The 27,280-nt window shown below is 38.6% G+C and overlaps 1 protein-coding gene across 1 annotated transcript in view; it reads left to right on the top strand.

The window, feature by feature from the left end:
* The first annotated feature begins 1,660 nt into the window (after positions 1-1,660).
* The window catches only part of LOC128869530 (probable cyclin-dependent serine/threonine-protein kinase DDB_G0292550), a 65,360-nt gene continuing 39,740 nt past the window's right edge, over positions 1,661-27,280 (top strand). Inside the window, exon 1 of the mRNA XM_054112094.1 lies at positions 1,661-2,135. Within this exon, the coding sequence (XP_053968069.1) occupies positions 1,675-2,135 (461 nt within the window). The 5' untranslated portion in view covers positions 1,661-1,674. The remainder of the gene's footprint in view (positions 2,136-27,280) is intronic.

The raw sequence follows: 27,280 nt of genomic DNA, 5'->3' as shown, positions 1-27,280 counted from the left end.
CGGGGCGTGGGCGCAAATTAGCGATATGTTAAAAAAACGGGATTTGATGCGGATTGTTGCGAGACGTTCGTCCACCGGAGTGAACGACAATACTTGGCGACGAAGTCTCTCTCCCACAACAAATCCAACACCGAATTTACGCTGGCAGCTGTAGTAGACGGCACAAGGTCCTATGGTTTTCTTTCCTTGCCCCGTCCATCGCATCTCTTGGATGGCAGTGATATCAGCCTTTACTCTCACGAGGACATCAACCAGCCGGGTAGAGGTACCTTCCCCATTAAGGGACCGGACATTCCAGGTGCATGCCCTCAAATCGTAATCCTTATTTCGTTTGCAGTGGTCGTCATCAGTATAGGGAGGTCTCATCCGAGGCTTTTTTAAACTTTTCATTGGGGGGGATTTTAAAGTGGCGGGTCCCAAACCCAACGCACAACCAGCATCCTGGAATGTTTCGCCTTCTCACGTTAGCTCACTCCCGAACGGGTGTTCGGAAGCTACCCAGAGGATACGTGGGCTAATCCCGGCCGTTGTGGGCTGCTTGAACCATATGCATGACGTGTATATATCTAGTCTTGCCTTAAATTCTGTGACAAATTTTCTATGCATACGGCAAGAACAAAATCGAAGATAAAAGTTCCGTTACTTTTGCTTTTGTTCGTATGAATTGTCTACTCATAAATTATACTCAGTTTCGTGGCAAATTTCGCTTGTTAACAATGGAGTGGGAAGCTTAGAAAAATCGCATTCCAGAGATTGCATTACATACATAACTGAGCTGAAGGGTTCGAACCAGTGCAGCCATAAAAGCCGCTCGAGAAAGAACTCGGCAACATTTGAAAGAGATAATCTTAAAAAAAAAAACAAATGTCATGAATGATTTTACACACAAATAATAAATATTGCCCAATAAATTTGAATTTTTGTATGTAAGCAGAATATATGTAATAGTAACTAGCGATTCAAGCTAGCTTAATCACATTTTTTTCAATTTCTATTTGGAAAATTGTAATTTACACTTATGATAAAAATTCGAAACCATTGCGTCGTACCTATAGCTTTCCGTGTGGTTTCTAGTTAATACTGTAGATGTGGTGTTTATTGTAAGGTGCCGGCGGCTTTTGCTGCCTGTAGGCACAAATGTTTCTGCTATTGAATATTTTGTGGTTTTTTGTAATGTGTCGGGTGAATACTCCAAATGTATTTTTCACTTTCTGGGTTAAAATTTACCAATCCGGCTCGAAGGACTAAAATGACAGAGTATGTAGACGATATTAGGGCGTATAGTATACTATACATATATACATATGTGTGTGTGTGTACTATTTATATTAATTATTTATACAAATATGAATTTTCAGTTTTATTTCCGATTTATTTGTAGGTCGCGGTATTGAATTTATTGAGATGAAACCCACCCGTGTGTCTTTTTGGATTGTACATACATATGTGGTTATTAAAAACTAAAATTTGATAGAGAAATTGGGGCGGCAATTCATTCCTGCATTGTCCTTCTTTCGCTTTTCAGAATTTAAGAGGACAATACAGGGATGTGTTTGTTTTGAATAAACAGAAACAATTTTATTTATTTTTAAGCTTACTTATGTTGCCATATGAAACAAACTACAAATTATATATTAAAAAAAGGGTTTCTTTTTCGAAAACTCAATAGTTGTGATGGTATATTGTTCATTATGTTTTGTTGTTCACAGTGTAAGAATATTGTCGCAATATGGAGAGAGGTCCAGATCTCCAGTTTTTGGTAGAGTGATTAACAGAGAACCACTTATTCCACAAGGTGTAACTATTGGATATCATCAACGGCATTATGATGTCGACAGTGTTGGCAGTGTGCATGGAGCTGAAGCGAAATCAACATCGACTTACCATAGTGCAGGTGGTAGCAACAGTAGTAGTGGCTCTCGTAGACCTTCAAAATACCGCTATGTGGGTGCCAATGGCTTAGCAGTAAACGGGGCAATTGGGAGCAACACGAGCCCTGTTAATGTGCAAGGTAGCTTTCAACGTTTGAAAGAGCTTATTTGGACTGAACGCGCTAAAGAACTGACACAACAGCGACGAGCAGAGGAGTTATCCGCCCGTGCCGCCGTCCTCAAAGAGATTGCTAATGGCCAAAAGTGAGTACACTAAGTTCAGTTTGTATTTTAACTATAAAAAGAACGGCCCTATAGCTTTTAATTTACTGTTGGTACCTTAATAAGAATAAGTGCGCATTCTTTGTATTGAGGAAGTTTTAATATATACTATGAGGTTTTTACGCAACCTAAAAGAAGAGGAGGCAATCATATTACATATGTAACTCGAAACACGTGTTCTGACGGACAAAGGTGTACATGGTCTTAAAGAACTAGGAAAATAGTATTTTCGGCACTGTTTCAATCAATAAAAGCGTCGCTTTGAGTAAGTAATTTCGCTAAGTAATTGAAAAGAACAAATGTATATTAAATATTATATATAGATATTTATTGGCTGCCGCCCCATGATCCAATATTTAAAGGGAATATAAAATCATGGCTGATTATCTCAAATATAGCTTCCTTTAATTAAAAACTTGCTCAGACAAAAAACAATAGGACCCTGAGTATGAATATCGGTAACATGTATCCGCTTATAAGTACCTTTACACCGTCATTACCCTGGCATTTATTTGGAAGAAGACTTCCGTTGCCAAACACTACCAATTCATCGACTGCGAGATCTGTTTTTAGGAAATTTCCGTTTGCAACGTTTATGCATTTCCTTTAAATATTGCTGTCTCCACAGAAGTTAAAGCACTGAGAAAGTAATAACATACAGTCACAATCTGGAAGAAGAATTATTTTGTGGGGTGCCAGTACTGGAAAACAATATTTTTTATTTTTACCCGCTCAGAAAGCACTGTGCGACATGAAGCAAGTGCAGAACCGGGCGCACAGAAAAATAACACGATTCGCAAAAAATCTCAAAAGTTCTCATTCGTTTTCATAAACAAAATGTGCAAATATGTATATTATAGATACACTAAGGTGCTTTCCGTTTCAATTCAACCGGGAATTTCGGGTCAGGTTCTTCGATTTCGATGTAACTCAAATATGTTGCTCTCTGGTCAAAATAATGAGACACGTATTTTTTTGTTCGCCCAAAAAAATTTTTTTTTCAAGATTTATCGGCAATTTTGTTTTTCGGCTCAAAATCGATGTTTTTTTTTAATTATATAAGACATTTTTTTTTAAATGCTCATAACTTAGTCAAAAATGAACCGATGTTAATAATTTTGGGTTCAAAATGATTGTCATTACTTACACGAGCGATTTCATTTAGAAACAATTGCAAAAAAGTAATTGAAAATTTTTTATTTTGCAAAAAAAAAAAATGAAATGTTTTTCGAAATTCAATATTTCAAAAAGTGTATTTTTTTGTAACTTTTTCTAAATCAAGCGGACCTCTCAAACTTCAATTGAGCTGAATGACCAGTAGCTAAAATGAGTTGTTTTTGAGTAATGACTTTTTGAGTAAAAAACTTGTTTCGCACTTTTTGTTTTTTGAAAACAAAAAAATTTTCGACTACTTTTGTGCAACTGTTTCTGCATGAAATTGCTCGTGCAAGTAATGACGATCATTCTGAACCCAAAATTATTAAAATCGGTTCATTTTTGACTAAGTTATGAGCATTAAAAAAAAATTCGTATATAATTAAAAAAAATCGATTTTGAGCCGAAAAACAAAATTGCCGATAAATCTTGAAAACAATTTTTTTCGGGCGAACAAAAAAATACGTGCCTCATTATTTTGACCAGAGAGCAACATATTTGAGTTACATCGAAATCGAAGAACATGACCCGAATAGCCCGGTTGAATTGAAATGGAAAGCATCCTAACTGAAAATTAGCTGCCCTTTTGTTTGAAAGTAAATTTATAACTTCACTGCTATACTCGTATTACTTTTTCGTGCATTTTTTATTAATCCCATACGTAAATGTATTTATTATCTTATTATATTTATGCTATCAGAGAACAAAATTCGAAATTATCAATACTACACAATGTCGAAGTCGTAACCTCGTTATTAGCAACGGCGGCTGTGGGCAGCTCAGGCGCGTGAGGGAAAATGTGGTTCGTTCGTTTTATGAAGGAAATAGTGGTTGTTAATATATATTCAGTAACATTTTAGATTGCTTGGCGGCAAAGCGCCCACCGCGCTGTTCAGTGCGTAGTTTATTTTTTTAAGTACATTATTTGGAATATCGACTAGAGCAGTGGTCGCCAACCTTTTCAATGTGTTGAGCTACTTTCAAGATTTTGAAATAAACAGCGAGCTGCTTGCACAAGCCAACATAAATTAAATAATACACAGTTATATTCGACATACAATACATGTATTTATTTTACTAATATACGTTCTATATATAATAAATTTATGACTTATAGTGCTTATACTTATGCATAACTACATCCATGTTCACATCTATCAATCGTAACAAATTTTTTTGCAGTCATAATGGCAAATCACAAACGACTTAAAAAAACAACAAAACAGTAATAGTACATTATTATATAAATAAAATATGGGCAGATAAAAAGAGCATATTTAATGAGAAGGTTGACATTCTGACTCATCGATAATTTTTTTAATATTTGCAGTATAATTTGATACAGCCATTCGAATACAGTTATCCAAATGTATATCTGTAAGCCGATTGCGGTATTTATTTTTAATAAATTTCATATTGGAAAAAGAAGATTCACACAAATAAGTTGAACTGAATAACGCTTTCACTTTCAACGCAACACGACATAAAACTGAATACTTATGTTTACTTACTGAAGTCCATATACATTTTGTATTTGAACCTAAAGATTTTAAAGTCAAGTCACTTTGAGAAACAATCAGTTCCATTTCTGTCACGGCAATGTCTTGGCCAAAGTTGTTCATAACACAAGTTGCAAGCTGTTGTATATCAATGTCCATGAAGGGTGAAACAACAAATTGCGTCACTAAAGCAAATTTTGCTGAAATCCTTGAAACGATTTTTGAAGTTTTCCTTCAAGTTAGAAACTATTTCCATATGATATTTACTGTCATAGGGCTCTAATAGATTTTTGGATATCTTTTCGGAAAAAATAGGAAAATGCTTAGTATCGCGGTTTTTTAGGTTTTGTTCCCAAAATTCAAGTTTTGTAATAAATGCATTTATATCAGAAATCATTTCCGCTAATTCTTTATCCCTGCCTTGAAGCTGCAAGTTAACACGTTCCCTGTCCCAATACCAAAATGCAAAATTGACCGACAAGTTTTTTGAATAATTAGTTTTTTTGTAATCATAGCTTTAGTAATAATAGTAATTAAAAAAAAAACGGATGTAGGGTATTTCTACCTGAAACACATATGGTCCATGAGCGTAGGACATTTTTGCTTCTGCACGTTCATGAAACACATGTGGAACGTATCAGTGCTTATCAGGCGCACGTTTCCTGAACCATATGTGGCTCAGCGGACAGGGAACGTGTTAAGCTCATTTAATTTCTCTGTAATGTCCACAAGAAAACCAAAATCTCTGAGCCAAGTCGAATTTTCCAGTTCAGGAATCGGTTCATCGCGTTCTTTGAAAAATTGGAGTATAGCAGGCAGGACATCATTGAAACGTTTGAGCACTCGTCCTCTGCTTAACCATCGCACTTCAGAGTGAAGAAGAAGCTCTCCGTATTGACAGTCAATTTCATCAGCCAAGGTTTTAAATAATCTTCTTCTCTTGAGCTCTAATCTTGTTCACAATTTTCACCACCAGTTTCATAACGTTGTTCAAGTTTAGAAAATTTCCACATAATGCTTGCTGATGTATAATACAGTGGTAACTAAGAAATTGTGGAAAACTTTCATCCTTATGACATAGCGCCACGAGCCCCTTATCACAACCTACTATAGCTGGAGCACCGTCAGTTGTCAGGCCTACCATTTTTGATATTGGAATTTTCTCAGAAGAGATGAGATTTTTTAAATGAGAAAACAGCTCTAGCCCAGTAGTATGTCCCTTGAGTGGAATAAACTTCAAAAGATCTTCTTTAATTGTAAAATCACTAAAAGCCATCCTGACAAATATGGCCATCTGTGAGGTGTCAACTACATCTGTTGATTCATCCAGTTGCAGTGAAAAATAAATACAGTTATCTAAGTCACTTCTTAACTGTAAAAAAATGTCATTGCTCATTACTTCTACTCGCCTCATTACTGTATTAGCAGAAAGTTGCATAGATTTTATAGCAGACACTATTTCGTCTTTATTTCTAAAGTTGGCGAATAAAGAATCTGCAGCTTCCAAAAATGCTTGTTTTATGATTTCCCCGTCTTCATAAGGTTTTTTCTTTTGTGCAATTATCTGGAAAACACGGTATTTTGCTTCAGTTGCAGCCTTACTTTTGTCGATTGTTTTAAAAATATTGACTGTTGTCCAATTAACTGGATTTTTAAATGTTTCAGTTTTTCGTTTCTGGTGGCAGAAGTTAACGGGAATGCCTTCTCAAAATTCGAATGTACAGTTTCATGATGCCTCTCAATATTTCCTTTTTTAGTCAGGTCAGGTATTACATAACAAACAAACACTTTTGCCTTTAACTTCTGTGAAGAAGTATTGTTCTTCCCATTCCGAATGGAAATGGTATGTCTTCGCCTTCTTACTACTGGTTGCCATAATGTTTCGAACTCTAACCCAACCGCTGCACGCATAACGTTGATAATGCCGTTCAGTATTAAACTGAGCGCAATGTCGACGTGCATTGCGTATATATAAAGCTAAAAAATTCTCGAACACGCTAATCGGTTCCAGCCGATCCTAGAACGGAGACGCGACTTCGCGTCGTGTTTGTCGGCGCGAAATCGCTTACCGCAGTGTTGCCGCTGTTTATCTATTTATTATGAAAATTTCTGAAATTTGCTAATACTGGTATGATTTTCAGACTTTTGGATTTTTTGCAACGTGAGCAGCGCGAGCTACCAGAATTGCCTTTGCGAGCTACCGGTAGCTCGCGATCGACAGGTTGGCGACCACTGGACTAGAGGACGGCAAATTTCATTATTCATTTTATATACACACATATATTATACACATGTATAAGTATATAAAATCCTCTAACTCCTAGTTGGAGCATAAGGCGTCTATTGGTAATGTATGGCTATGCTCAGGCCATTGTCTTAAAGCGGCGCGCTGGGAATCGCTAGGCTCGCTGTTCGTCCTTCCAACCAATAAAAAAAAATGCGTCATGTGCGCGAAGTATAAAAGAAGTAAGCTTTGAAACAGAAGATACTCGATACCCCTTCAAATCGAGGAAAACTTCAGGGCACTCCCCGAAATCGACAACATATGTGTCAATCAAAGAACAACGATGCGAAGTAATGGACGCAAAAGCCGAAAATGCGAGGAAAACTCCTAAAGTTAGCCGAAAGCCAGTTTGGATGGTAGAGTTTCGACAGTCCAAACCTCTCTTCTGGATACACCGTTGTCAATGGGACCAGTAAGGTCACAACTAAATCCAGAACTAGAAGATTCGGCAAAGAAACGAACAGCAGCTAATACAGTTGGGCCAGCGTTCAATAAAAAAAAGACGATAAACCAGAAGAATGGCAAACTGTCCGGAGGCGAAAAGGCAAGTATCCCACTAAACCTACGGACGACTTAAGTAAGCGATCCAATGAGGAGAAGTAGGTAGCGACAAAAAAGAGGAAGTCTTAACGGTGACCGGACTCTGTACTCGTTAAGCCTGCAGACTGTTAAAAACTTACACAGTGAAATAAAACCTGAGAAATCAGATTAGGTCTGCGAGAAAAACCAAGGCCAGCAATATTCTTCTGGAAATTTCTAAGGGTGGAAACCCACAGCAGCTCTGCGATTCCAATACAGAAACATTGAAGGACGAAACAAAAGTGATGGAACTGAGGCCAAAAGTCTCTATCGAAGTATGATATCTGTATGCTCTTACAGAAGAAGCCGAAGTCGAAGAAGCTATCAGAAGAACAACTCAGAATTTGGAAGAAGACCTCGGATGCGCCTGTCAAACGCAAACAGCAAGGAGCAACGGCACGCATTCATAACAATGTCATTGCGGGAAAACATGGTGTTAAAACAGGATCGCTTAAAAGTATAAAAACTAGCTCCAGGTTCAGACAACTAACTGAAATTAAGTGAAGTGGTGCATATGTTTGGAAAAGGAACTCAAACCGCCTTGCAGGAAAGCATATTACCGATATTTGGCCGTCGTAGCTCTTTAACTTGCCTTCTTTGGGATGTCATGGAGCATTATCAATAAGAAGAAGTACTTTTTCCGGAATATTTTGTGCCCGAAGGAACTCTTTTTCCTGTTTATTTAAGCAATTTTTTTATTAAAAGAGGATTTTTCGTTTCGACAAAAAATTATCATACCTCAGCACCAAATGCTCTGTCCAACGATTCTTCAAATAAAGTTAGGATCATCCAAGCACTTTAATTTTCTTTGCAGATACATTTTTTTAATGAACGCAGGTTAGCCGATTTCCCAATAACCATTATTTTTACTCCATGATTTAATTATTTTGTTAAATTTTTCCAAAAATGTGTTAATGGAATCAATCTTACGTGAAAATTTTTTCTGCAAACTTTTTAATCATCGTATTCCATGCCTTTTTTTTAGTTTGCAACTAACCATTCCTAGCGTGGAAGCCTCTAGGCCTTTCCTTAGCTTTTTCTATTAGCTATTACTTTGATCCGCAAACTAATGGACAACGCCTTTTCTATTTTCAACATGGAAATGCTGATGTACTATATTATAGAGTGTAAGCATTGTTCCAAAGTCGAGAGGTCTGAAAGGATAGTTGATATCAGACTAATACAGTTGCAACCCGGTGATGAGTGGGAACCAAATGCAATAAGAAGGAGTCAGTTGAATAACGTTGACCTGGGAAAGATCATGGAAGCGGAAAATGCTAGAGAGAGACCATCTAAAAATGAAATGGGGAAAGAAAGTCCTGAGGCTAAGGTGTAGTAGGTACAGTGGAATGGTCTTAAAACAATTAATGGAGTACTGCATCGTGTATGGGAAAGCGAAGATGAAAACCTTTCCCGTGATCTGATTATATTATAATTCCTAAAACAAGAATTGCATCTGTGTTAGAGGAAGTAGAAGTCATCTTTGTATCACTGAAATGCTAAAGAAGATTAAGCAGCGTTTTTACTGGGTAAATCACAGTTTCAAAGTTTCGCGGAGTGTATGCAGCGAAAAACCCGAAGGAGAGAAGTCGTGCAAGATTACAGCAATAAAACGCGTGTTTACCATTTGAGCGAGTTGCCATGGATGTGGTGGACCCCTTTCCAACGAGCGACTCCGTGAACAAATATGTGTTCATTGTTAGTGGCCAGAAGTGTACGCTCTACCAATTCAAGATACCAAAACCAATCCTGAGGTTCTCGTGCACAATTGGTTCACTAGATTTAGAGTACCTATTAAATTGCATTCAGGCCAAGGAAGGAATTTCCAATCCGCAGTACTTAAACAGATGTGTTGCTTTTGGGAATTCAGGAGCCCCGTACAACACCTTTGCACTTCTAATCAGATGGAATGGTCGAAAGATTTCATCGCACTCTGAAGTAGCAAAGGTTGAGCAAAGTTGCGAAAGGTAGTTGGAAAATGCCAGCGAAATTTTGACAAACACATCTAAATGTTCCTGTTGACCTATCACTCAGCTGTACATGAAACTACTGGTTAATCGTGTATAAGGACCATCTTTGGAAGAAATTTAAGGCTTCCGGGTGATTAGCGTTCAGAAGAGGTGTCGCTTCTGCAATCGACGAAGGTAGTGATTAGGAAACACTGCAAAATGGCATGGATGAATTACACCAGTATGTGAAGCATCACACTCAGCTAATAAACCAAATGAAGGATCGATATGAACGTGCTATGAACTCCAAAGGATTCGACGAAGGTAATTTGGTACTTCTTTATAATCCGCAAAGGCATTTCTCCGAAAGGTCCATACAAAGTGATTAAAAAGTTTGCTGAAGTATCGTATCCTTGAGAAGCAAAGCGAAAGTGTCTGGCTGGCGGTGAACAAGGACAAAGAGAAGTATCTCCTATAATCAAAGAAACAGTCGGCGCACTCACGTATCGGCACCCATATCACAGTTATGGTTCCAAGGTTGTGAGAAAGTTCGTTTATTTAGGAGCCAGCATTCATGCCGATAACAATGTCAGCCTTGAAATAAACGTCGATGCGGTACCAGCTGGTGGTAGCAGAGGAAGCAAAGGACTCCTCTGCGTTGGAAAGATCAGGTGGAACTCAGAGTAAAAGAGTTGTTTGAATTGTAAGAGATTTGTTTGAATTTTAACGAAGTGAAAGTCTTAACAATCCATTACATGGGGTTGGTACATTTAGATAAGACTGCTTGTTTGGTTGAGTACTGATGCTTTGAAACATAGAAGTTTATTTGTAAAAGATTACTATTAAAGATAAAAACAAAACATGTTTATAATACAGTCACTCACGCCTTATTTGATAGAGATACCATTTTTTTGTATTACCTTTTGCGGAATATTATGGAAAAACAGAATATGCAGACATCTTATTTAGGTTGCTTTATTTCATTTCTCAACATAAAATGAAAAGGGTTTCTACTCATTAAAAAAACATACAGAGTATTCACGCTGCAGGTTAAATGATGCAGTCAAAAGTAGCGCTATTCTCGGCGCAAGTTTCAACAAACAAAATTGTATTTTTAGTATGCGAGAGTTTGTAGAGACATAACGCAATATATTTAGTTTTATGTACTCTTTTTTTTTAGCCGTGGGACCGCTTACTTCGAGTGTTAGTTAGTTTTGGAGCTTTTTAAAAAAGGAATGTCGGATCGTAAAGTGGCTAAAATTGTGCATTTAAGTTCGTCAACAGTTCAGCACATTATTGACGCTTCATGGTTGCAAATCGGGAGGGCAGGCTCAAAATAAAACTTTCACAGAGAAAGAATATCAGTGCGCCAAGTGAAGAACAAGCAACAAACGCTCTTAACTTAACTTGTCATCCAGAAACTAAGGGAAAGTGAAAATACTGAGGGAAGCAAATTTAAATGGCAGTTATAGTAATACACTTTTCGTAAGTGCAAGGAATAGAAATTAGAAATTGCAGTTTGCGCGTAACCATCTAAATAAGCCCCCATTTTGGAGGACCGCACATTTTGCAGACGAGGCAAAAATAAACTTTTTTGGGCCAGATGACAGACCTGTTATATGGCGCGAGGCCAATACTGAGCTTACACTCTCAAATTTGTGAGTTACTATACAACACGGCGGTGGTAAAGTTATGGTTTGGGCATGCATGCCATCAGAATATGAAATAAAACAAAATAAATAAAATATCTGCATATTCTGTTTTTCCATTTTTGCAAAATATAATAATATGATATATAGAACACTTTGGAAAAAATCGTATCTGTATCAAATAAGGTGAGATTAACTGTATGTAATATATATCTCAGTTTGTTGTATATTTTTCGGACCGACGAATACAGAGTCAGTGTTGTAAATTCTTCATTATTACAATTTGTTATAATCATTTTTAATATTGAATCAAAATATTGTTTTCTGTTATCGAAGCATTAAATCTTTGAGCTCGAAAAAATTTGTCAGCTTGACAAATAACACAAGGCTTTTTCGACATGTCGTTCCGACGCGATGATTCTCATGATTCATAAATGGTATTAATTCAATATTGTGATCTGAGGTGTTGTCAAGCTCTTCGGACGTGCCTACTCTTAGATCTGTTTCGGTGTTTTATTTTAAATATTAGTGCGATAGTAAAGGTTATTTTATATCTTACTTAAACACTTTAAGTATGCATTGTACATGCAAGCAAAAGTTTGACCGTGGCTAGCCTAAAATTCAGTGATTTAGGTGTAAAGAACTATTCCATTTAAAATGTGTTCATTTATCTGAAGCCGATGCTGACTTCTTCTTTACAAATCGGATAGTGTATTTTATTTACTTACGTAGTTGTGCCAGCAGTACTCGCGTCTCACGGGGAAGCTGGAGCTCTTCATCTGCAATAGGTGGTGGTTGTTCTCCGATTACGACATTGGTGAATGTCGTTTATTGACTGTCTAAATACTGTCTGGTCCAGTAAATTACGGTCAGTTTAGTCCTAGATTTCGTCGGCGTAGTTTAAGAGGTGTCACCTGACGTGCCTGGGAGGCGGCTCAGGCTCCATCAGGTGCCTGCAGGGGTGAAACCTGCAGTAACATCCTAGCAGGAACTGCTTGCTGAGCAATTTGTTATGCTCCATTACTGGGAGCATTTGTGCCTCGTTGTGAAGGTGTTGAACAGGGAACATCAGGAGGAAACCATTCGCTGTCCGAATGGCAGTATTTTGGCATGTATGTAGCTTTCTCCACTGCGTGTTAGGCGACCAGACAGGCGCAGAATAGTTCGGAACCGGCCGACCAATTGCCTTAAATGTTGATAGCAACAGTTCTTTGTCGTTGCCCCAAGTGCTGCCGGCAAGCGATTTAAGGACCTTGTTGCGGTGTTGGACTTTAGTGGCAATTGCGGTTGTGTGTGCTGAGAAGGAGAGGAAGCTGTCGAAGGTTACACCCAAAATTTCGGGGTTCTTTACCGCGGGAATTGGTGTGTCGTCGACTTTTTCCTTAAGGGAAAGCTGGACCTCCTTTGTCCATGTGGTCGCCGTAGACTTAGTGGGGAAAAATTGGAGATTCCTCGCAGTGAAAAAGGGAGAAAGTTCGGTGAGGTAGTTGTTCACTTTAGAACACCGGCCATCGATGTCATAGCCCGACGTATTATCGTACAGTCGTCAGCGTATGAGACCAGAGAGACTCCCTCTCGTGATTGGGGGAGCTTCGAGATGTAGAAGTTGAACAGCAAGGGAGAAAGGACACCACCCTGCGGTACACCTTGCCTTATCTTCCCCTGCTTTGATGTTTGATCTCGAAAAATCACGGACGAGTGACGACCGCTCAGGTAGTTTGCGGACTACCTCTTCAGCCCTGGCGCGAATGTCGACTGATAAAAATCATCTAGTAGCGTGGAATGGCTGACTGTAGTGTGGGAGTAGGAGGGCTTCAAGTGTCTTCACTACTCTGGAGGAGAGTTATCGGACGATAAGATTCCTCTTGGTTGGCGGGTTTCCCAGGTTTCAGTAGTGGGATCACTCCCCCTACTTTCGACTTATCAGGGATGATGACAGTGGCCAAGGACAGGTTGAAACCCCTTGTGAGAAATCCTACTCCCAACGGTCCTAGGTGCTTTAGCATCAACGCGTTTAGGCCGTCAGGGCCAATGGCTTTTGATGTTTTAGATTTATTGATGGCCCTCTCAGCCTCATCACCGGAGAAAGTAAGTGGCGCACTGCCGTTCGTCAGTTTGTGCAGCCTTCTGGTAGCACGACGCTTGGTTCTGTCGGCCGGAGGATGCAGTATAAAGAGTCGGCTAAAGTAGCTCGCGCATCTCTTCGGGTCCGACGGAGTGCAACCGTTGAAAGTGATAGCCACCTTGTCATTGTGCTTCGTTGGGTTCAACAGGGACCTAACGGTGGACCAGAGCTAACTCACGCCAAAGGTGAGGTTACAGGTCTTCAGGTGCTCAACCCATTTTGTCCGCTTGTGTTGATCTACCAGTTGCCGGATCTCCAAATTGAGATCTCTTATGCGTGGATCCCCGGGATCGACCTGGCGTAGACGGTCATGCTCATTTGCCAAGCTGGCTGCTTCGGCTGGGAAATGAGGACGAATGTCCTTAAACCTTCCAGCAGGGATGCAGCGAGCAGCAGCAGCTGTGAGCACCTTGCGGAATGTGCGTTCGCCTGCGCGCACATCGGTGGGGATGGGAAGAGCGGCGAAGGTGTCTTCAGTGAATTCCACGAAGCCGGCCTAATCAGCTTTTTTAAAGATAAAATAGGACCGGTTATTCGCGGAAACAAAGTCGGCAGGTCTCTCAATCGAGACGATAATGGGCAAGGGGTCTGATGCAAGCGATAGCATAGGTCGCCACGTTATGCCATTTATCAGACCGGCGCTAGCTCTTGTTATGTCAGGCGAGCTGCTGCAATTGCCCACTACCCTGGTGGGGGCGTCGTCGTTCACAGTGCTGAATGTTGAATCGTCTATCTTCTCTGCCAGTAGCTGACCCCTACGATCATTTGGCAGGCTTGAATGCCAAAGATCGTGATGCGCGTTGAAGTCACCTACAACCAATCGGTTTTCACCTCTGATGAGCGAACCTATTTCAGGGTGATATCCTGCCGGGCTGCAGGTGAGGGGGGTATGTGTACATTATAAATTTCGAGCTCGTTATCGCCTGTTCGGACAGCTATACCTTGAAATCTATCTAAGGCGCTGTCCCTGCGGTTGATGCATTCATCAATAAGACGATACTGCACTGTGTGGTGGACTAGAAACGCTAGGCCACCCCCATTGACTCGCTCGCGATCGTGTCTGTGCACGTTATAGCCTTTCCTGGTGATCAGAGAAGACCTGGCGTGCAGCTGGTTTCCTGGACCGAAGCTGTTGGGATACTGTGTCGGCTCATGAAGACAACTATTTCGTCGACCTTGATCGTGAGTCCGTTGCAGTTGAATTGAAGAAGCTTGAAGCTTCTGTGCGGGGGACCAAGAGCTGCTGGTTTGTCCCCGCACTGGGGTTGGATCAAGAGAGAAGGGGATGGGCTGTGTTGGGGGAGTTTTGTTGCTCCAATAGGCTCCTTGCCGTGGAGGTATGGCTTGTGGAGGAGGTTGGTGGTGCTGGCCTATCAGGCAGGGTAGTAGCCGTTAAGGCATCAGACGCCTGCTGGCGGGAGCAATACGACGCCACATACCGTGTGGAGCACTCCCTATGAGTCTTAAGGCCTGAACAGTTCTTAAGGTGGCTCCACCCGTTGCACTTATTGCACCTAACCGAGGTGGAGTTCGGGTGGAGCCGTTCATGGCATACGCAGCAATAGAATACCTCTGGGCCAGGGTTGGATTCAATACCAGCCCTGAGGAGAAATATTTGAAGCAAGGTTGCTGCGAGGAGTTGCTTCTGTGACATAAGGGGTAGGGTGATATATTGTTCACTAGACATAGCTAGTTTACTGGCGTGGCAGCCCTTGGTCGGGAAAAACCCGAATAATTCCGGTAACGTAGAACCGGCAGCCATGCGGATGAATCGAGTTTTCACTCTCGCTCAATCGCTAACTGTCGCGCTAGCTGGTGTTGCACAAAAGCAAAACAAATGGCTCCAGAATGGAAAAGAGTTGGAGTCTATACTTAATGTGGTTTTGAATGAGTTCGCTGGGCTCAGAGCTAAGAATGTTCGTGTGATATCTCTTCTTTGGTCTTTATACGATGATAAACAGATGTTATTTAGAAAGGTTGATAACCATGAAGCGGAGCTTCTCTCTATGCAGACTAAGCTAAAAAACTGCAATACTGCAGTAACTTCGACTGTAAATTCTCTTATTTACGCTGAGGCTAATGCTGTTGGTATCTCGCGCGCTAATACACGTAGCGGTTGCTCTGCTACTCTCACGTCGTCTACTTCTGTCGCAGATGACGCCGGTGCTTTTGTCGTCAATTCCCCTGCACAACTAACTTCGCTAGTCTCTGCTATTAAGCATTGCTCTATTGACTCAGAAAATAAGTGCAATAATCGGTTGTCAAAGGAACGCTATCATGAAGTTGCTATTGGCGCCAGCGTCAAGGCAATTTTGCGTGCTCAAATCTGAACTCCGATAGTTGTACGTATCGTTAACAGCACTCATGCAGTTGACGCACATGATAACCACCGAAGTATTGTTGTCACCACAATGAGTTCAGACATCAAAGTTGCTGCTCGTATGTAGTGACTGCATTTGTGGTCGTTTAAGCCGTCTGTCACAACTGATAACATTACCGATTATGCAGAGAACGTTAATGTATAGAGAAGTCTCAATGACAGGAACGTATGGAATTTTGAGGTGTACTCGCCCCACCACAGGCACATTTTTTACTTTAAATTAACAGCAATGTACTGAATTATGTAAATTTAGTAGCAGTCGATTAGAATTTGTTCGTGATTAGAAACAAAGAATGTTAACGCTATAGGCTCAATTTTTTCCAAATCATCCACAATTATATAAATATGTTTATACATATATTATGTCTGTCTGTTAAACTTAGTTCCCTCCCTTCAACCAAATCAAATCGTTCATAGAGAATTGATTCATTACCAAGCCCACAGGAAGATGACATATGCAAATACATATATATCCTGTGAGTATGTAATTATTATATGTATATATCCTGCGTGCACATGCCACAGCAAAAAATATTACGATAAAACTTCTCAAGAAATCCAGCGCACATTCATAGGCACAGCATTGTGACAAAAATTATGGATTATGAAGCGTCAACAAAATTGTTTCATAAATTACAATTTTTAAGGTCTTTAAACAACTCTTTAGATCTTTACTATAAATTAATGCATTATTATTCGATATGTGAATTTTAATGTTCAAGAGGAAAAGTTTGTTTCAAACTTCAGAAATAAAAGATACATATTGTAAACAGTAATTGTAGGCATGTGCTTATACTTACGTAATTAGCCCTTAAGATTTATTTAGTAAGCTTTCGTTGTAATTAGACCTTAAGACTTACTCGCTAAGCATTCGTTGTAATTAGACCTTAAGACTCGTTGATGGTAGAGTTTGGTACGATAGGCCATTTTGTAGAAATAAAGATTCATTCGGTTTATAGCGCAAGAAGAATAAGGTGCTGTTGTCATTTCTGACGGTTAATTATCATTACTATTATAATATTGACTGAAAAAATTAGTTCAACAAATTGCGGCTTTGGTCCCTGTTGTTATGAACAGCGCTGCACAGCTCAGAGAAGATTCAATATTCAATGTATGTACCTCCAAATAAGCCGCACTCTGATTTCAAAGCAAGTTTCTAATTTGCAGCATATACCTGTATATTTTTGTGCACTTTTTATCAATTGGAGAACTACATACGTTAAGTAATATACTAATTAACTATTTACCTACTATTAGGGGACATAAAATAATTGTTTAAACATTTTCTCCTAATATCGAAATGTCCGGGACGAAACTGTTTATAAGCTTCTTGTTACTGTTCTCTGCATCATTCTGTACACTCATGCGCGCACTTGACGAACAGCAGCTGCGGCTGTCGAGCATTAACAAGCTATATTTACATACATATGTATATGGGAGTAAACATATATACGGAGCCGCGAACATTCCACATGACAAAAATTCAAGATTAACCAAATATTGGCAAATATTTCTGTATTGACTATTTTGATTTGATTTCTTCAATCTTAGAAGTAAATTTTTGTAATTGTTGAGAAATATGCCAATTTTGGGCTCGTTTTATGAATGAAAGTACTTTGTTCCTAAAAATGTAAATGCATATCTTTTTTTTGTTGTGCTGTACAATATTTGGCTATTAGAACCATGGCCGCTACAGCATAGGATTTTTACTTCAGGCGGCATACGCATTTGGAGGAATAAAGTGACTGCCCTGTGAGTGCGGTTATATGTACATACATGTATATAAGTTAACACAACAGCTTACAACAGCTCAACAAGTTGACCATTAGCAACGGCCAATAACTCTGCACGAGCAACCAAAGAACTGCTGGCGCTTCATGAGCTGTTGGCAAATTCAAGTAAACAACAGTCAGGAGCAATTGCTTAAATCGAAGTCAGCAATATTCCATAAAGAGGGCACACGTAAGTTCAAGGTGACGTGTGACTAATATTAGGTAAAATTTTAAGTTAAAGAAATAATTGTAATTAATCTGAAGTTGGATTCAAAATAACAAAGACAAAAGCGGACGTAAGTCTTTAACTGGCGCCCGAGCAGAAACCGGTTTCAAGGCTCGCGATTAAATAGGTGCCTAAGTGTTGTGCAAAAAAGAGTGCAATCACAAATATTAAGCACGCGAATCGAGAGTCGGTCCAGCGTTGGATTCCTGTAGGAAAATAACGCACGCTTCTAGTAGTGCGACTTGCAGGTACCCAAGTAGCAGAGGATGGCAAAAAGGAATCACAACCGACCGCCGGGAAGTGCATATAGTATAGAGTCAGGATAGTAATATGAATATTATTATTAAATAAGTATTAAGAATTATAAAAAAATTCAGAAAATTATTCAAAAAGTGTAACTTAACAAATACAAAGTTGAATATTACTATTAAATAAGTATTAATTCAGACAATTTTTGAAATATGTATCTTAAAAAAATATAAAGTTAATTGAGTTATTGAATTATTGAAAAACAAAAATATAAAGTGAATTAAAAATAAAATTAGAAAATTAGATGATAATTTAATCCTCAACAATAGTGAAGGAAAATTGTAACCAAAAACAGAAAAAATCGGAAATAAGAAAGCCTTTTAATGTAGGAATATACATACATATTTCCATTTACAATATTAATAATATCCGGATTGTAGGTAGGTAGGTAGGCGAAATAGTTGAAGGGCCAGTCTGGCACTCCTGAAGTAGCACTATTATAAAAAAAGTTGGCAACCCTGGACTAAAGGAAAGTGAAAAGGTCAACCGTGAATTAATTATTATCGAATATTCAGTGATTATTGTGAAAATATTTTACAAATCAGTGTTAATTCGATAGAAGAAAGTTTTCCCTATCGGAAGTGTATAAAAACAAGCCAATTTTACGGCTAATAAAGCACATATTGCGTTAATAAAACATCGGCGCTCAAATTCTGAGCAGTGAATAGTGCTAATCAAACAAAACAAAGAAGAAAAAAAAAAAAAAAAAAAAAAAAAAAAAAAAAAAAGAGCAAAGTCATCTAACTGAGCTCAACTCAGCCAGCTGAAAATAAGCTCGGCCTAAAACTATGCTAACTTTTTATGCTCCAGTAGCTAATCGTTATAGAGTTGCCATCGCGTAAAATATTTCCAAATAAATACTCATTCTATATACAACTGCGTTGAGGCATCGAAAGGCAGGCTACCAAGTGCGTTGTGCCAATATTAAAACGACAACAATATAATATAACTTCAAACTAACAAAGATGATATCATATCGCGAGTGATATCCGGTGGTCGTATATGAATATATATCGGTCACTAATCTATCGCAAAACAAATAAATTCAAGTGTAACTATGTTTAATGTGAATGTGGCAAAATGAGTGTCAATAACATTATAACGAATACACCAGTCAGCAGAACCAAGCGCTGTTTCAAGAGAATTATCAGCGCAGCCAAAATGAACAACAACTATACAATCAATGGCAATATGCTACCAATGGATGGCAAATTGCAAACAATGAAATCATCCGATTGAATGCTTTCACATCGGATTTACAAAAACAAATAGATGAACTGAAGGCAAATCTATTAAAAGGGAGACCAGGTACTCCCTTTTTGATTGCTACAAGATCAGCAACCCCTGCTTCATCAAGACCAAGTACACCAACCCATGTTAATAGCGAAAATATTGAGTATCATACAGATGAGGATGAGCTGGCTAAAGAAACTGAGTGGATAAGGGTTAAGCATAAAACCTAAAAAAGGAAAATGAATACAACACCCTCTCCAGCCACTCCCAAAAATAAAAATAAAAACAAAAACAGCCAAACTAATACCAAAGAAAATAAAAAAGAACCGATGCCACCACCTATTATACTGGAGGACATCACATCATATGAAGTTCTCTACAATCAATTAATATCCACAATAAATGCAGATGCATTTCAAACAAAAATTATTAATGATACAACTGTAAAAATCAATTGCATAGATTCTGAAGCATACAGAATAGTAGTTGGAACATTAAACAGAAATGGAAACTCATTCCACTCTTATGAAAATAAACAAACTAGAGTGATTAGAGTTATGGCAAAAAATTTGCATCACACTTGCAACCCAGAAAATATAATGAAAGATCTGATATGCAAAGGATATAAAATAAAGGCAGCAGTAAATAAGCTAGCATGGAAGAAAAAAACTCCTCTTAATATGTTCATGTTGTTTTTTGAAAATAATGAAGATATTGAGAGAATATACAAAATCACAAATATACTAGGCTGTCAAGTAGAAATTGTGCCGATTAAGGGAACTAAACTTGTCCCGCAATGCAAAAATTACCAAACATATGGGCATACCAATAAATATTGCAGCAAACCAGCTAGATGCGTTAAATGTGCTGGTCGACATCATACACAAGAATGCAACAAAACAAAAGAACAAGCGCCAAAATGTGTTCACTGCGGAGGAGATCATCCGGCCAACTACAGAGGATGTATTGTAGCAAAAGAGTTGCAAAAAGTGAGAAACAGCAAGATCCAAAAACCTAAAACTAATAGTAATAATAAAGCCAATAAAATTATCCTTAAGCAAGCCCCAGTTATGCAAACTGAAAATAAAATTAAGGGCACACAAAATAAATTGTCATATGCTGCTGTCACTAAGTTGAATACAGCAGAAAAAAATGTGACTGACAATCAAAACAATAATATCAGCCAAAGTCTACAACTCATTCTGAACAAAATGACTATACTTGAAAAATCATTTTCAAACATGAATGAGAGAGTGATCAAATTGGAAAGTAGGAACAAAAAAACTACTTCCAAACCTAAAAGGAGATAATGGCCAATACAATTAAAATTATGTCATGGAATGCAAATGGACTGCTTAAACGTCAAGCTGAGTTACAAGCAATCCTAGACATAAATAAAGTAGATGTTTGCCTAATATCGGAAACACATCTAACTAATCAATCGTACATTAAATTTCGAGGTTATAAAACATATCGCACAATTCACCCAGAAAATACTGCAAAGGGTGGAAGTGCAATAACACTAGTCTACAAGGAAAAGTATCCGAAATAATTTAAACTAATATCTGCTTCTCTGTCCATGCAAAATTCGGATTGATAACTAATATTAATTTATTAGTTTAAGTTTTCGAGATATCCTAACCTAAAAGTGCAAAAAAAACCCATTTTTGCCCATATTTGAGGTTATGTAGCCTTGCAGATGTTTTCTTTCACCAAAATTAAAGGATGGCATCTTTAAATACAAGCCTTCTTTTTTCAAATGGCGTTTTGTTTGCTCAAATATCATTTTTTTTCGCAGAGATATCGCATTTTGAAATTTTCATGTTTCGAAATTTTCCTACACCTGAAAATCGATTAAGATAATATAGACATGATATAGTCGATTACTAATTTTCTTGAATTGAGTCTTATTTTTCTTAAAATTTTGTCTCACACTATAAGTGTGCTGACTCACCACACCCCTACACTATCTAACCTTTGGGTACCGAGTCACACACAGCCCTAACCCCTAGTAACCACCCCTATCATGCCGCAAGCAGGCTTACCCACAAACTCCAAATTTACATACTATTAATCCATATATTTCAGGCCCTCAAACCCAAGAAAATTAGTAATCGACTATATCATGTCTATGTTATCTTAATCGATTTTCAGGTGTAGGAAAATTTCGAAACATGAAAATTTCAAAATGCGATATCTCTGCGAAAAAAAATTATATTTGAGCAAACAAAACGCCATTTGAAAAAAGAAGGATTGTATTTAAAATTAAATTTTGGTGAAAGAAAACATCTGCAAGGCTGCATAACCTCAAATATGGGCAAAAATGGGGTTTTTTGCACTTTTAGGTTAGGATATCTCGAAAACTCAAACTAATAGAGCAATTCTGAGGCCAGATTTGGATTCAGCGCATCATAAACCTTCGGAAATATATAGTCTGGTTTCTGGGTCTGAATGTTGGTTAAATTTTGTCGGCCTGTGTAATTATAAAAGAAAATATATATCATCACGAAGAAAACAAATTTCAAGCAGAAGATATACAAGCAACTATGTTAAGTATTAAAACTAAAAATCAAAATATTACCATAGCTAGCTTATATAGCCCCCCAAAACACAATATCAAACAAGAACGTTACTTTGAACTATTCAGAGCTGTTGGAAATCGATTCATCATAGGTGGTGATTATAACGCTAAACACACACATTGGGGATCGAGACTCACAACAACAAAAGGAAAAGAATTGCTAAATGCAATACAAACATACAAGTGTGACGTAATTTCTACAGGGAAGCCCACCTACTGGCCCACTGATCCTGACAAAGTTCCAGATCTAATAGACTTTTTCGTCACCAAAAACCTAGGAAGTAATTATATGCAAATAGATGAAATCTTAGAGTTAAACTCAGACCATTCGGCAATAGTATTAACACTAAGCGAAACTATAATTTCTAAGCCAACAAATCCAACTTTAGTCAACAAAAAAACGGACTGGGAAAGCTTTAGAATAACATTGGAAAATAGAATTGAACTAGCGGTTCCACTACAAACCGAAGAACAACTGGACCTTGAGGTGGAAAAACTAGTCAACGATATACAGTATTCAGCATGGGAAAATACACCTGAAGTCAAAAGAAAACTGAAAGGCAATTGCTATCCTAAAGAAATAGTAGAGCTTATTTCAGAAAAAAGAAAAGCGAGAAAAAAATGGCATCAAACCAGAAACCCGCGGGATAAAACAATACTGAATAATTTAACATCACAATTAACAAATGAAATTAGACAGTTAAAAAATGACTCTATAAGTGACTTTCTTCGTGAGCTTACTAACGACTCCAGTACTGAATATTCGCTTTGGAAGACTACTAAAAATCTAAAGAGACCAATCATACAAACACCTCCAATTAAAAATGTGGATGGAAGCTGGGCCAGAAATAATGAGCAAAAAGCAACAATATTTGCAAATCATCTTGAAAACATATTTCAACCAAATTCAGCTAATGACATTAATCCCTTACCATACATTGCAGAACAAATGGACGGGATAATACCATTCGTCACTCCGGCTGAAGTCAAAAAAGAGATCAAGAGTAATATCAACCCTAAGAAAGCACCTGGCTTTGATCTTATCACTGGCCAAATACTAAAAGAACTTCCAAAAAAAGCGTTAATGAAAATAACCAACATAATTAATGCATCACTTCGGTTACAATATGTTCCACAACTTTGGAAAGTTGCCGAAGTTATAATGATACCAAAGCCAGGGAAGCCGCCACATGAAACAACCTCATATCGACCAATATCATTGCTGCCGATTATGTCAAAGTTGTTCGAGAAACTTCTCTTGAAAAGGTTAAAACCAATTATCGAAGAGAAACACCTCATTCCTGATCATCAGTTTGGTTTCCGAAATCAGCACTCTACAATTGATCAGGTACACCGAATCACCGACATAATTGAAAAGGCGATAGAAGAGAAAAAAGTTTGTTCGACAATATTTCTGGATGTTGCACAAGCTTTTGACAAGGTTTGGCATGAAGGATTAAATCATAAATTACAAATACTTCTTCCTGCTCAATACTCAAAAATTTTAAAATCATACATAACAGAACGTTACTTCAGAATAAAACAAGAAGACACCTATTCTGACCTGAAAAAAATTCAAGCGGGAGTACCACAAGGAAGTGTACTAGGACCAATCCTATATCTCCTATACACTAGTGATATCCCTACATTTACAAATAATACCGTTGCTACGTTTGCTGATGACATTGCAATAATGGCCACTGGTGAAAACAACATTGAATCAACAGAAAAATTACAAACAGCCATTACTGAGATACAGCGCTGGACAGTCAAATGGCGTATAAAACTCAACGAAACCAAATCTGTGCACGTCGACTTCACTAATAAAAGAATCGACCATAAACCAGTATACATCAATCAACAAATCATTCCGTACGAGAATTCAGCGAAATATCTTGGCATGACCCTTGACGCAAAACTCAGGTGGAAACCGTATGTCAAGAAAAAACAAGAAGAGTTGAAAATAAAGTACAGAAAGATGTACTGGCTATTGGGTAGACATTCTGCCTTGTCAACATACAACAAGCTGCTCTTGTATCAGCAAGTCCTTAAGCCAATCTGGACTTATGGTATTCAGCTCTGGGGATGTACCAGTCAAAGCAACAGAATGATCATTCAACGATTTCAAAATAAAGTGCTCCGTGCTATTGTTAATGCTCCGTGGTACATCAGAAATGACAACTTACATAAGGATTTGGATGTTGAAATTGTCGACAACGTTATCAAAAAGTTTGCGCAAAGTCATGAACAACGACTTCAACAACATGTCAACATTGAGGCCCTCCAGCTCCTCGAAAACGATGACTTAACCAGAAGATTAAAACGAGTGAAACCATTTGAACTTGTGTAAAAAATAGTGAACTATCTATAAACAATACATAATAAATAAACCAGTCACAAACAAAAGTAGTGACCAAAACATTTACAGAAACAAAAAGTCCATATATCATAGGATAAGTACTTTGTAATTTTAACCGTATCAAATTAAGTCAAATTCAAATAGCTTATTAGTATTTGTGCTAGATTGCTATATAATAAATACACCAATAGGTGTTTTTTAAAAAAAAAAAAAAAAAAAAAAAAATTTACAATATTAGTAATATCCGGATTGTAGGTAGGTAGGTAGGCGAAATGGTTGAAGGGCCAGTCTGGCACTCCTGAAGTAGCACTAAAGCGCCGTTTTGATACGATTATCTGATTCAACAGGCTGATATCTACAGCCAGCCAGAGCTGTTGACTTAATGGAGCAGATGGATGGGATTTAGGTTGGCGCACTGCCCCAGGCTGTCGAAGAAAGGAGCACCCAGTGATGTTAACCGTGTAGCTGCCAAACCCAGGTAACCCTAGCTCTTTCGCGTATGTGCCGATCGTCCAGTGACCGGTAAACACAACTACGAGCTTGGAAATTGAATGGCGAGGAGTCCAAAGGACTTTCTGAATCCTCCGTATGTTGTACTAATTACAAAGGGTTTTCGGAATAGCACATGAAGAAATGGGTTCCATCTGATCAGCGCATTCCTCAGAAATAATTTGTGAAGTTCCCCTTTAACTACTGTCAGGCGGATGCTGATGCCCGGGTAGGAGAACTCTGATGCCACTTCAGTCCCCTTCGTGGCAAGCTCAGCAGCAATTTCATTTCCCTCCATGTTCCTATGTCCTGGAACTCAGATTTGACAAATGTTTCCTGTACACCCAAGAGATTTGATCGTCGACAGAGCCTTGATCGTGGCTTGACTATCGGAGAAAATGGTAATATCTCTCTCGGGCCCACGTTCCCTAAGCATTTTGTATGCCTACAGGATCGCAAAGACTTCTGCCTGAAAAACACTAGCAGTATTCGGTAGTTTAAAGGAGATACAATATATAAATTGGCTGATTTAGAGAGAACCCCTGCTCCGACTCCCGATTCCGTTTTAGAGCCGTCAGTGAAGACAGAGGGGAAAGCTTCGGTGCAGATTTTCCCCTCGATCCAATCCTGCCTATTGGAAAATATTGCTCTAGCACGACCCTCAAAGTCTAGCTTGCGGATAGAGAGATTTATTCGAAGTTCGGCGAAATACGGTGTTAACTGTCCGAAAATGCTACCATGTCTCCAGAAGCCAACCTCCTTTAACCTGATTGCACTTTGAGCTGCGATGGAAATAACGGAGAAGACGATGGGAAGTACCATAAGTGCGAAACGATATTCAGGGCGGCACTGAGGCAAGTTTTACACGCTCTGGTGATGCTAATGCAGGCAGTCCTTTGCACCCTCCCCAGCTTACTGATGTTATGGTCCTTCCGAAGAGCTTCCCACCAAACCAGGCACCCATACGTTAAAATTGGCAAAACCACTGCGTTGTACATCCCCAGCACGTGCTGCGGCTTGAGTCCCCATTTCTTACCGAACATAGATTCGCAGGAGTAGAAGGTTATACTGACCTTCTTTACCCGATTTTCAATGTGTAGCTTCCAATGGAGTTTGGAGTCAAGTATCACTCGAAAATACTTAACTTCCGATGAGAGCGGGAGAACATGGTTGTTTAATTTGGCAAGTCGAAAGGGTGGAGATTTATATTTTCTGGTAAACAGCCCAAGCTCAATGATCTTTCAAAAATCTCAGCCATGACTGAGGGAAACGGTCCCGATACCATTAGAACCAAGTCATCGGCGAATGCTACTACCTTAACCCCACCCTTATTTAATATTTGCAGAACTTCGTCAATAGCAACTAGCCAAAGTAGGGGCGAAGGGACACCAACCTGCGGCATCTCCCTGTGCACGAACCTAGTGGCTTTAGCCCTTCTTTCCGCCTCTAGTCTAATCTAGTCTATCTAACACAGTGACGATTGGCTCCGCCCTGATGGTATTAAAATCAGCATCTATATCTATTAAGGCCGCCAAAGTGAATTGTTTTCCTTACAGAGATTTTCCCACAGCGCCTACGACCTCGTTAAGGCTGATTCCGTGGATTTCCTTTTCGATGTGTTCTCGGGTATGATAATCAATCAATCTTTCAAACACCTTTAAGAAAAATGAGATAAGACTTACCCTCCCTGCCTTGGGTAAGAAAATAACCCTCGTTGGCAGGGACGTGATTAAGAGCGATACACGCCAAGAGGATTTCTTGCAGAACAGGAACCACCAAGGTACTTGTTTTCTGAAGCATCACAGTCAAGATATAGTCAGAACCAGGCTTGTATTTTCAATAATATAATATAATTCGAAGCTGCGATTCACCACCTGCGGGAGACCCTCCAGCTTATAACAACAGAGACTGCGAATCACCACCCAAGGGACCCTCCAGAGAATTATAAAAAAAAATATAAATAAAACAAAAATTATTGAATTAACGAAGTTTTTTTAAATAATGCCAAATAACCTTATCCGATCCTCTGGGCTTAATGCACCCTCATGTGCCAGACGCATCCTCGCCATCTTCAGCCAACCCACCCCTCAACCAACTGATTCGAGTCCATCAAACATGGATTAACAAACGAATTTAGTTACGGGACTTGTCAAAAATACTTTGAGACAGCAAAGACCAAACTTAGTACAAGCAGCCCTTTACCGAAATGCTTACGTTAACTCTTTAATATAACTCTTGGAAAAAGAGCGTAGATCGCATTCTCCAGATATATGAGCCACTCAAAGGGACGCCTAAATATTATGGTATTCTTAATGTTATAAGGAATAAGTAGTGGGAAACGCCGACATTACCCTAGAATCCTAAAATACACCATTGAACGGGAAGGCTATTTGAAGGTGCTTTACACTCCATTACGCCGATAAGCGAGATCTAGGTACCCTATAGTACCAAATTACCCCTTTAGTGCAGAGAAACCTCACTAATAAAGAATTTTATCAACGTGCTTATTCTGCATCTCTCCCGTATTCTTAACAAGCT

Source organism: Anastrepha ludens, chromosome X (genome assembly GCF_028408465.1).
Source record: "Anastrepha ludens isolate Willacy chromosome X, idAnaLude1.1, whole genome shotgun sequence".
Taxonomy (NCBI): Eukaryota; Metazoa; Arthropoda; class Insecta; order Diptera; family Tephritidae; genus Anastrepha; species Anastrepha ludens.
This window is presented reverse-complemented; position numbering and strand designations above follow the sequence as displayed.